At 37.7% G+C, this 12,911-nt stretch overlaps 1 protein-coding gene across 2 annotated transcripts in view; it reads right to left on the bottom strand.

The window, feature by feature from the left end:
* Window positions 1-12,911, bottom strand: part of CTNNA3 (catenin alpha 3) — a 549,510-nt gene that overhangs the window by 517,075 nt on the left and 19,524 nt on the right. For both annotated transcript variants that reach the window (XM_030030142.2, XM_030030141.1), the window contains one exon: window positions 10,967-11,159. In XM_030030142.2, the coding sequence (XP_029886002.1) occupies window positions 10,967-11,159 (193 nt within the window). The remainder of the gene's footprint in view (window positions 1-10,966; window positions 11,160-12,911) is intronic.

Raw genomic sequence — 12,911 nt, 5'->3', positions numbered from 1 at the left:
AATCTCATACACTTGAATATCTGACTCTGACATAAAATATGTGAAATCTATGCATTGGAGCTAGTAACTGTGCCAGTAGAAAACAATATAGCATTCTCCAATATGAAGTTTTGCAAATGAAATTTGACAATAAGAACAACAATGACAAACACCCAAGTTTACTTTCAGCAGTCTGTCACCTAGACTTACTCTGAGGAAAAAAATGCCATTACACTCATTTCTACAAGCATTTCAAAGTCTATTATCACCTGAGGAGCTTTGTTACTGATGGCACAACCTTGAGAGAACTCACTCTACGCAGGACAGCACTGGAAAACTCTTGTCACACAAGCACAAACTGCTAAAATAAACGTTTGACCCATTAAACTCTCTGTATCAGCTTGGAAACCAAAGATGGATCAAAAGTCACAAAAATGAATAGTTTCGGCTGTGTTAATATCAGGAAACATCATTAGTAAATGTAGCTATTAAAAGACTACATATTCATGAAGCCAGCCCTTTGTTGACAACTGCCTTAAGCATGTCCTGGATTTTGGATGCAACAATAAAGAAAAATATGGCATTTAAAAAATTTGATATTGTTCCAGAGTTAAATCCTTTGTTTATTATGCACTATTCTTTCTACCTATATCTAAATTACATAAGTCTTGCTATAAGAATGGGGTACATTTCTCCAAGCAGTCATTTGTATCACAGAGATTTTCGACATAGAAAGAGAGAGTGCAGGGACATGTAATTTTTGTTTCATTTTGTTCTACAAATTCTGACCAAAAGTAAGGAGAGAATACTGTCTGCTGAAATAAAATTCACAGTACCTTTAGCACTGTATAGCTTCACTCAGAGGCAAGAAGTTTGAACAAGCCTCATGCAGGAATGCTATTGGCATGTCTACTTCAGAGTCTCTGGTAGTAAAGTCGAAGCTGAAGTTATGCAAAGAGTTTTGCTACCTGAACCAAGTATGTGTTTTCAAAAGCTTTGGAGTCCTCAAATCAAAAACTAGGCAACAAGGTTTGTACGAAATACATGCAATCAGTAATTAATGCATATTCATAGAAATACATACAAACATATGGCATTTCCTGTAATTACAAAGATACAGACTTTTATGTGCTCCCTCCATCAGAACTGAATGAGAACTATTCAAGTGCACGAGAGTTTGCCAGACAGGTTCTTTATGTGCCTGCGTTTCTCAAGATTCAGAGAAAAAACAAGCTTTACTGCTCTTACTAGAAACTGCATTTGAAAAAAGTATTGAGCAAAGGCTACAGAAATAAACCTGCCAATTACTACAGAGTCCCCGTACCAGCACCTGAGAGAGTACTGGCCCGATTCTCAGAACACTGAATACTTCCAACAAGCTGAAAATCATGTGTTTTCCAGGAACACCCATCTTTAATAGTGCTCTCTGGCTCTCTCCAATTTGTTAAAGTCTTTGTGCAAATCAAGTATCTTAAGTACACGCTTAACAAACTCCATAAATAAATAAAAACCACACTAATTTGAGATCTGGTTCTAGCACCTGCTACATCACAAAACACTGAAAGTAAAAAATATCAATTTCTTGTGCTCAGGACAGCAAATTAGAACTTTTCTCTAGTAGTCGGTGAGATAATGCACCATAGCTGAGCACATCACAACAAATAAACCTACAGGAAATAAAAATCAAATATTAATCAGAACAACTGATTTTTAAGGTCTTTTATTTCCCCATCTGCAATAGACAGAAACACCTCTCCAGATGAGTACTGTAATCAGTACTAGAAGTTTCAAAGCACTGATTTGAGCCCAGTAATCTGGAGTGGTGTAAATGGAGAGAGTAAATCCTGCTTACATGCATACATATCTTTAGATGTATTTTACATGTATCTTTACATGTAGCAGGTGACTACTACAGATGTTAATAAATTAATAGCAATTTAGGAAATTTTAGTAGGAATTTAAGATACTAACTCTGGAAATTCATTGTGCCTTAATAAGGGCATGGAAAATACAGCGCATACACACCATCGGACAGCTAAAATCCTTTCATTTCTCTTATGACTTCAAATAGAAAGAAAATTTTCCAAATTTCTGAGAACAAGCAATGTCAATGAATAACAAAAACTGTATCCATTTTATTTTCATAGTATTTAACTACCATCTGTTAGACCTGCCAGTTATTGGGTTTGAATATCTTAAATTTGACATGTTATGTTTCAGGCTGTAAAAGTACAAGTTAACACCACATGTTTTTTATGTATTTGGAATGCATACACTGTAGCATTAACTCAGACCATTATAACCGTCAGATTCTTAAAAACATTTGCACAAAAACACGAAGTTGACACATGCAATGTCTTAATAAGACAAGAAAGCATGAAACAATGGAAATGTTTTCTGCAATTAAGACGTATGAGTGTAGAGCTGTCCACCTTGGTCCCTCAGGATTCATTTTAACAAATACTGACTAAAGCATCAGGAGATACTGTTTTCCACAACAGTACGATTAACATCATCACTGCTTGACTGGCCACCTGGTAACTTGAACTTTCTGACCAATTTTTTACACAGAGAAAGATATTCAAAGTTAGCTAACTACTTTTCCATGACATTAGGAAATCAGGCGAGACCAAGTTAAAGCCCTCACTGATGGCAAGCTGGGGCTGGCAGTAAAAGCTTACCTACTGCTAAGCTTCAAAGAATCTACAGAAGTGTTGAGATGCAAATTTGAATGAAGACAGGCTCTCCTTGTTCCACTATTTATGGACTGACTTTTTTTTTTTAAAGACAGAGAACATCTGAAGCGTTTATAAGGAGAGGAAGAATACAGCACGCCATATTCTACTACCTGTGATTTATTAGCATTTACTTACAAGGTAAGCAAACAGACCAGATTCACTACTATTTTTGCAGTGTCTTCTGCCATCCAAGCAAAGGCAAAGCAGCTATTAACTTATTTTAACTCAGCACTTTAAGCCAGATTTGCAAATAGTTTTGTAGCCCAAGAAAAATGTGATGTGTTAACCTCACATACTTCCCAGGATAAAAGGATAAGTAGCAAGTCAACTTGGTGACCTTTGGGGAACTTAAAACTTCTTAGGCACAGAATGTGCTGCAGTTCAGAAGAACTTCTGTTGAAAACTAGTTAAGTCTGGAGAAATTGCGAAGAGAATTAAGGAAGGGAAAGCAATACGAAAAAAAAATAGAACTGGTTACTTTGAGAGGAAAATTTGGAGGGGAGGGAGAGAAGAGGGAGAGAATCAACCAACCAGAGGAAGACTGTGTGGAATCCTCAGTCCTGTGGTTCAGCCCTCTGTGATGTAAGGCCTAGTTTGGTGTAGTACAACTGTGTGACCTCAGCTGAGAAAAATTTTTGTAAGGTACAAGAAGTATGTTAGCTAACATCACAGAAGATAAGCAAAAATAACAGACAGAAGTAGAGTTGTAGATATAGTAGTAATTAGCAGTCAAAGAATCCAAGAGGAAAAAATACTGACGTGAAAAATTTTAAACCTTAGTCAAAAGATCCAGGTACTTGCAAGATAAAAACTCTGCAAAACCGAGCCACAGTTCTAAAGAAGCAACACAGGCCAACGTTTTCCCAGATGACTGACAACTGTCTGGCCAGCATTACAGGGGGTAACAAATACATTAACACTTTGCTCAGTCACTCAGTCTTAGCTATCTGCTGCATGCGTTAGCCAATAACCAACTACTTTTTATTTTTTAAGTTCTGTATAACCTGCTAGTAGAGTCTCTTTGTGCACAGTAAAAGTGGTCCAAACAAAACTGACCAGGCAAGCAGAGCTACAGATTCAAAAGGAACTGGTTGGTTAGGAAGGAGTGAAAGTACTCAGCTGTGAGAAGCCCAGAGAGGAGTGAATGGTGAGCCTATGAGTTAGTAACTGAACGGATCAGGAGAGAAGTGAGATATAGCTTAGATGAGGATAGAACACAGTGCTATTACCAGGAATATTTAATAAAAGTTGGGAACAAGAAAGATTATCTTCTGACAGCACAGCGGCTCCTCAGAAACCTCTAATGTAATGTTTCACCCTACCCATAAACACAAGGTTGAACTGTGTATTCACAGGCCCCACATGTGATTAACTGCCCAGGTCTCTGCTATTGTGCCTTCCAGAAGAGAATGGCCATATGGATTTGGGTGCCCTTCAAGCACCTGAGACACTTCAAAAACCTCAAATAGTCCTAAAATCTGAAAATAGTACCATTTCAACACTGATATCTTCTGGGTACTTGAGCCACAAAGATGATTAAGGGACTAGAGCACCTCTCACATAAGGGAAGGCCAAGAGAGCTGGGACTGTCCAGGCTACAGAAGAGAAAGCTCAGAGAGATCTTATCAGTATATGTAAATACATGAAGGGAGGGTGCAAAGAAGATGGAGCCTGACTGTTCTCAGTGGTGCCCAGTGACACGACAAAAGGCAATGGACACAAACTGACACACAAGAGGTTCTGTCTAAACATCAGAAAACATTTTTTCACTGTGAGGGTGACTTAGCAATGGCACAGGCTGACCAGGAAGGTTGTGGAGTCTCCATCCTTGGGAGATACTCAAAAGCTGACAGGACATGGTCCTGGGCAGACTGCTGGCCCTGCCTGAGCTGGGGTATTGGACCAGAGGACCTCCAGAGGTCCCTTCCAACCTCAACCATTCTGTGATCGAGTGGGTGAGCAAAGACAAGCCAGAAGGGTCTGAATATGACCAACCCCTTAGAAATGAGTTGGACATAAGCTGGGATGGGCAGAGGAACAAGTATAAAATCATGACCCTAAAAGAGAGTTATGAGATGTAGCCTAAGCAGATAGGAGCTATGAGTACAAGCAGCAGAAAATTACAGCTCCAACAACAACATGATGTTAGAACTTACTTAAAATGCAGTAAACAGCATGACAGTTCAATGCAAATTCATCCATTTCATTGTAATTCCCATCAAGCAGATATTCTTCCATAATTACATTTGTCACAAACAATGAAATGTGAAAGACAGTGCCCTTTTAGTGGCACAAATAGGGAAGCAGAAAGATGGGAGCATTCATAGTATTTCAATTATTTTAGACATTCAAATGAGAAGCAATTCAAAGAAAGTCAGGATATATCAAGACTACGTAATTATTGGAAGGCAGATACTTCCAAGACTCTGTTCAGCACACACAGATAGATGACTCCTAAAGTAAATGGTGTTACTGCTATTAGCTGATCAGTTACCGATGGCTACTGCTATTGTCAAATGACCGCTACTTATGTACATGCTTACAAAAATCTATGCTTGGGCATTGGGAAAGGTAAAACCACAGTTCAGCCACAGGTATTTTTTAAAAAAAAAGTTAGAGGATCCATGCACTTTATCCAGCACCAAAAATATCCAAAAACTTACATGAAAATTCCTTTAAAAACAAGTCAACTGTAAGCCTGTTGGCAAATTTACTGTTGGCAAATAGCTGACAAAAGGTACACACTTCTGCTGGGCTGCTAGCCGATGGCAGGTAATCCATCTATACAGATACTTGCACGAATACCACTAACTGCAGTCAGTGAGCACCCCTCAGAGACAGTGTTCAACATCACACTCTGACAACAGCTAAATGTTCTTTATTTTTTTAGGCAAGACCATCAGAATTAAGCTTTCGTCTCTTATTTCTTTGAATAGATTTTCTTTCTGCTACTAAATCCTAAGCACCACATTTCTCTCTCTTCTATTTGTTACATCTGGCTTTCTTCTCGTTTTTTTTTTATTTTTAACTGCAGCAGTGTGAAATCCACATGGAATGCAGTGAATTTTATGCCATTCTTGTGTCCTCCCACAAGGAGGTATTGTTGCCAAGAAAGTCTTGTCACCCACTCCTGTGAACTACACCCTTAGAGGCTGGTGGATTTACAGTTCCAGAGAAACACAGTTGTCAAAGGGAACCCATTGACTAAGTGAAGGAGGGATGTACCAGAATCAGTAAAAAGAGAGGATTTCAAACGTCCTAGTCTCAAAATTGAGAGAGAAAAAAAAAAAAAAATCAATGGTTTATACCAATAATAGAAAACTTATAAACTCTGATTTACAGTAGTATTTGCAGCCTCAAGTTCCGCAAGCACAAACTAACAGATAAGCAGAATCAGTACCAGAGAAGGTTGGGAGTCAATGTCCCATCAGAGCACAAAACAACCTACCCTTTCTAAAAACAAGAGATTAAACAATACTAGTTACTAGTGTAATCACCTGTTCTGCTCCCACAAATATCATCTCCATCCGCTACAGCAAATAAAGGATTCTGCTTTGGCCACCTAGCTGGAAGTGACACTATCAGTGTCAGGGCAAAGCAGATTGATACCTCCTGCATGTTCCTAATATTCAACACCAGGATAACTCAGATTCTCACAATAGCTTTCTGTAGATGTTACAGGACATTTTTCTCTTGCCACACAGTCTCTTACCCCACTCAGATACCACTGTATTCTGTTGCATTGCAATTATTTCACAGCTGCATACCAGGAAGTTCCACTTCCACATGTCATACAGTTCTTCCTAATGTGAAATCAGAGCCACCACACACCCCCTTCATGCCTTACACACATCTCTTCATTCCCCCTTTCCCACTCAGGGACACCTGATCCAGCAATGGTGGTATCAGAAGCTTTTCTACAAGAGATCTGTTCTTGGTTTGATGAAGAGGCTGTACAGCACAAATTATTTTAAGCCTCCTGAATATCTAAATTTTGTCTCCCAGAAGGAAAGTCCCTTAGACGCAGAGCATATACATGTAGCTCTTAACACAGAATGAGAAAGCTAAGCTTATGTTTAAGACTTTGAGGGGGGGACAAATAAGAATATAGTATAATACAAGAGATCACTATGCCCTTCTGTTAGTAAATATCCTTTCAGTACACTCCCTATTTCTTGCCAGTGAATAGTAGTTTCTTCCATGCCATCAAAGTCTTGCCTCCCCTGTATAATGTCAAAAGACATTAAATATGGACATTCAAAATATCAAATTATTTTTTTCTAATTTCCTTTGAAAGAGTAACTGAAGGCTCAAAGCAAAACTCAAGCAAGTAACTTTCTTTCAGTTCACTGTTATGGGTGATGAAAGGCTTATCTAGGAACACACTTGAGCATGATAACAGCTAAACACATAGAACAGTGACATTGCAATAGATAGAAACAATGCAGACAACAACTGTTGTGTTTCTGACCATATATAGTCAGTAAGCAATGGCAATAAATACCAAACATTTTAGCTATGCCTGTACAACTATTTGAAAACTATAAGCAATCACACCTTGACATAAATACAAAAAATCATTATCCCAAGTATAATGCTAAGCTTTAATTCAAATTCCTAAGAGAACATTTCCCCACATAAACTACATCACTGTTTTGTCTTAAAATTGATTAAATATCAGAATCAGGACATTAATTATAGTTTGATGTTAAGTGTCAGAAGCATTCAGGGTTGAACAACGCTTCTTATTCTTTTGTGTAGTATTTTACCATTAATTCACAGCACATTATGAGTCAGAAGGCAATTTTTTGAAATGCTGTATACATGAAATCTGGCAGTGCAAATTTTTAAAAATACTTATATTGGGTTTATTACACTCTTTTAGAACAAAAATGTGAAGATGAGTACCCTTAAACAAAGCTTCACCAAACCAGATCAACAGGAAAACGTGGTAGTTCTTCACTTATTAAGCTAGTGGATTTCTGGGTGATGCACACAGTCCACCAGCCACAGGCCTGCCTAGTTCCAGAAGAAGGTGAATCAAGATGTGGATAGAAATAGGCCTGAAGAAGTACTTTCTCGAGAGGAAACTGAAAGAAAAATGTGGAGGACCTCTGTATTAAAATGATCAGCTCCAAGACTATAAATCTTTGGTAAAACTTTGCAGATGTCAAAGGAAGCTTTAGATTATAGATTTTATATAAGATTTCTACAGATTTTAGATAAGATTTTATAGATTAGATATAAGGAAGAAATTCTTCACAATGAGGGTGGTGAGGCACTGCCACAGGTTGCCCAGAGAGGTTGTGGATGCCCCACCCCTGGAAGTGTTCAAGGCCAGGTTGGACGGGGCTTTGAGCAACCTGGCCTAGTGGAAGGTGTCCCTGCCCATGGCAGGGGGGTTGAAACTAGATGATCTTTAAGGTCCCCTTCAACCCAAAGCATTCTATGATTCTATGAAGCAGAAACTAGATTTATCCAGGGAACATGCCTGCCACCCATTATAGCAACACTTTCTTTCAGATGTCACTAAGAGAACTCAACTGAATTTGAGAAATCAAAATCTCATCTACTGAGAGTGTTTGTCAAGACTGAACTGTAGTCAGCAAGGCCATAGCCATGTCCCCATTTCTGAAGACATTAGACAAGTCACTAATGCATCAGATAAATAGAAGATTTGTCATATTCATCTCCGCTGTTTACTTTTATCCTAATAATTTGCCCCTTTATTCCCCAAAACATTATTATGAACAGGATTATCAGCAGCAGCTTGAAAAAAGTCTATCACTCCTCTAAAAGGAACCCCTATTAATGAGCTCCAAAAGTAACAAAGCAGCATTTTCACACTGGCGACTGACATTTAAAAATAATAAGCGTTTAATTCTCATGTTACAGTCTTGAACTCAACAAGCTCAGCGAGTGACACAAGCTAAAACGTGAGAAGAGGTGAGAGAGTATTTATTCTTTCCAGATGTTGGTGTGCAACTCTTGGACTGGTAGTTCGGTTCACATCAGAGCAAAATTATCTAGAATATTGTTTCAAAATTCCACTATACAGTAAATACAAGCTGTAGCCACATCTAAAAATTCATAATTTATTTAAGAGCATATTAATAAAAATACTTGCCAGTCACCACAGAAAAATATACCCACAGAAAATTAAATACTATATGCTATGACATGCATGGCAGGTGACTGCATGCAAGCACAGTTTACGACCCACATCCTTTCAAAGAGCTTGAAGTAAATAACAGGAGACGTTTAACAGCAGCAGAATGTGACTTGAATAACAGGCAATGAAGTCACATATGATGTGGCATACCACAATTTAAAAGTAATACACAGCTTCAAAGGACTAAAAATACCTACAAAATTAACAAACTGCTATTTATTTTACAATTGTTCACCAACTTCTTAAAATTAACTTGCGCAGTTTGGCAAATCCTTGGAGGAAGATTGGCTGTGAACACTCAATTTGTCATTGCATAATTATAGGTGATAACATGGACTTAACATTTTAAAAGAATGTATGATGCGTATATAATCTACTTTATGTATTATTTGTTTCTGTAGTTATCTCTGGTCTTGGGTGAGAATCAACAAATAAATTGAAAATGTGAAATATTTTTATATTATCTATGTATAAAAATCAATATGAAACTATGTATTCTAGTCTTGTTGCATGTTATTGGCCTGGAATGGATAGGCTAACATTTTAAGAATACTCCAAAATTAATGATTTTTTTAAAAGCCTCAGCTGAGCAGTGTGACAGATAACAATGATATGTGCTGGCCATAGCGCTTTTAATCATAAAGGACCTTAAGGTATCTCAGATACCATATGCATATATCAAACTCTAAAACGCAGCCATCTCTGAATGCAGAGGAAGCCCATAGGTAGTAATCACTACCCTGAACAACAACAGAGACTCAGAAACTGCCCCAGCTGCCCATGGAGGAAGACAAAATAAAAAAAAAAAACAAACAAAAAACCCCACAAATAAATTCTGATAAAGTTGCAACTTCAGTAAGAGCAGGGTGATATAAAGACCTGATTTAAATGGCTAACACGTGGTCCTTCAGGCACAAGTTGTCACATGGCATAAGAACATACACCACACTGCTCAACAGTGAAAAAGCAACTGAAGCCCACTTTGCCCCTTGATAAAACCCAGCCCGGTTGATAGCTCATTCAATAACATGGCCTGACAATAACTTCATGGTATAGACCATTGTTCTTTGCTTGTCTGCTCCCACTTTTTGGGAAGGCTTTCATCAGCCCTTCCTAATCTGATTCCAGGCAACCCTTGGGAACCATTTGTTTACAAAATTCACAGAGCACTGATGGAAGGACATAATTCTCGAATGACCAGGCACTGAAATCATTACTCTTCTGTCCCCTTCTTCCTCTGAAACCTTCTCCTGAATCAGTTTTCAAGGCTGATCTCTGCAGGAACACATTTTGGATGTCTGTCATCCAGCTTATTACTATCTGAGCCTGGCCTTCATATTCACCCAATGGGCCCTGATTATCCATGGGGAGAGTAGAAATCAACAAAGCAACAAAAAGCCTGTAAGAAAGTGGCTAATACACCTTTCTCAGCAGATCATAAAACCTAGTCCTATTCTGGGAGACTGGTTCAAAATGGGGAGATAGGTCATGAGGAAATGGAATATGGCAAAACTCACCAAATATGAGAAGCTCTATCATGAGGGGATGACTTCTACAGTAGTTACAGTAGGTTAAAGAATCCATCTTCCTCGTACTAAAGTCTCAAAACATACCTCCACACAGGACTATTATACCTTCCCAAATTAAGTCCTTACTACCACACAAAAGAGGGAAGATTTCTCATTTTAAATTTTTAACTAAAAGGCCTTAATCCCAGATTCAGGTAAACAGTTATTTTGAAGAAGAGCATTAAAGCATGCATTAACTTAAACTTGTGCTTAACAGCCACTGAAATTAACAAGGGGCATCCTGTCTTCATTGGAAAAAAAAAAAAAAAAAAAAAAAAAACCACCAACAAAACTTCCACTGATATAAGTGTTCTTCCACAATGGGGCCCAGCTTGCACACTTTACCTCCTCATAAGCAGTATCTGAGAACATACAATCAGACAACTCAAAGTTCAGACATTTCCACATGAAAACATATTTCTCATGGATATCCTAGCTTCATTTTGATACTAGTGTTACATGGTTAAACTAATTCCTTGTGGTGCCTAAATTATTTGTCATATACTCACTCTCTTTCTGGACATCAGCGAGTGCTGCATGAAGTTCCTCTTTAAACACAATTGCTTCCTTGGCGATTTTTTCCCCCTTGTCCAACAGATTCCAAGTGGCTTTTTCCACAGAAGCTAGCAAGACACAAGCTCTTTTGGAACGGCCCTTTTTCTTACTAGAAGGATTCTGTGGACAGTTAACCAGTGTTGTAACCTACATTGAAAAGAAACAAAAAAGACAATAGTGGTGTAAGTTCTATAATAAGTGAATCTATATTATTCCCAAATCTTTAAAAAAAATCAAATTAATATAGTTGAGAATAAGCTATGAGATTCCCTCTGCTTTAGAGAGAGACAGGCAAGCTCAGCATACATACTGGGAATGGACAAAACTATTGAATCAAATTTGACAGATAGTTTTACTTAATATGCCTTATCTTTGTATTCTTCTTTCGTGTGTCATCAAACCAAAGTCAATAGAAATCTCACCATCATATTAACCCTGATGCAAACTCCTGACAGTGCTTACTTTAAATTTTCCTCATGATAAAAAAAACCAAAAAAAAAACCCCACAAAATTACTAATGCTATCTAAGGAGGCTTCAGCCAAGGCAGGAAATATAATCAGTGCTGAATCTTCCCATACTTCCGGCTTAAATCTCCCAGTTATCTCAGAAGCAAATACTCAGAATAAATATAGACACATTTCAAAATGCATTCTCTTCTTACAAAGGAGGATCGCAGTGGTCAGAACTCAGCACCTCAGAATTCTCAGGGGGGCTCTCAACATTAAAATTGTACTTAATTTTACTCAGAATGTAGGTTTACAGCAGCTTTGTCCAAATTCTGTTTTTTAACAATGCACTTCAACATCCATAAAGAACTTATTTTTATATAGCATCCCACTCCACATTCCTCATCATCTGAGCACAGCCTCCACACTGTTTGTTTCTAACAGACTATTCTCTAAGGCATCACTTGAGCTGTCACACTAAGGAGAGACTCCTAAAAGATTTTAAAAGAAAAGTTATATAGCTATTTTAAACAAACTTTCTGAACTATTCTGTTCTCTGTGCCAGAACATGGGTAGTATATTAAGTACAGATCTAGTCTTGGAGCTCAATGAATACATTTTATATGTATATAATTGCTTCATTTTATTAAATGGCATTCCAATCATCAAGATTGTATAAACAAAGCAAAAGCTGCATATAAATTTCTCAGTCCAGCAGGCAAACTTAGCTAATGGCTGCAGTACAGCTTGTGGTTTGAGCTGGTTTATGGAAAAGGGCTCCATTCACAGGTATAGAATGAGAAGTGTGCTAGCTGTACCATAGCTCACCTTTAGATCTTGGTTCATGAATTCAAGCACTTCAGTGCTTTTCATGAACGAGTACTTTTAAAAGTAACTGACAAACATCCTCTGGGAAGCATTTCTATAAACGCATCTTTGAAAGGCAAAAGCCCTGACCCCTATATCATTTATGTGGAATTTGGAGGGAAAAAGGAGCATCCACTTGACATCGACTGCTTTGGCATGTCACAAGGGAGACAGCAACATAAATAACCCTGGCTCAGATTGTTAAAGAGGGCTCGGGTATTTTTCTGACTGTGGCTCAAAGAAAGTAAAACAAATTATTTATTGCACGTAAATCAGCCAGCTGGTAGAGAATGCAACGGGAATAAGAATCTTAATATCTTTTTTTTTTACAAACCCTCTAACATTAGTTCTAGAGTGTTTAATGCAGTTTCAACGATCATATTTTTAAGAGTGAGTTAAAGAGATTATAGGCCGATACTTCCAACAAGAAAGGCATAAAACACTGTACAAAATTAGAAGCTGCCCCAAAAACCTATCAAGTAAAAGACATTTTTAAAGTGTCTTAACTATTTAATCACCATTCCCAGAAAACAATATATTTTATTTCTCAGATTTTTACTGTAGTCTCCTTTTTATGTAAAATAC

Source organism: Aquila chrysaetos, chromosome 11 (genome assembly GCF_900496995.4).
Source record: "Aquila chrysaetos chrysaetos chromosome 11, bAquChr1.4, whole genome shotgun sequence".
In the NCBI taxonomy this organism is placed as follows: Eukaryota; Metazoa; Chordata; class Aves; order Accipitriformes; family Accipitridae; genus Aquila; species Aquila chrysaetos.
Note: the sequence above shows the minus strand (reverse complement) of the source record. Positions and strands in the feature narration are given on the sequence as shown.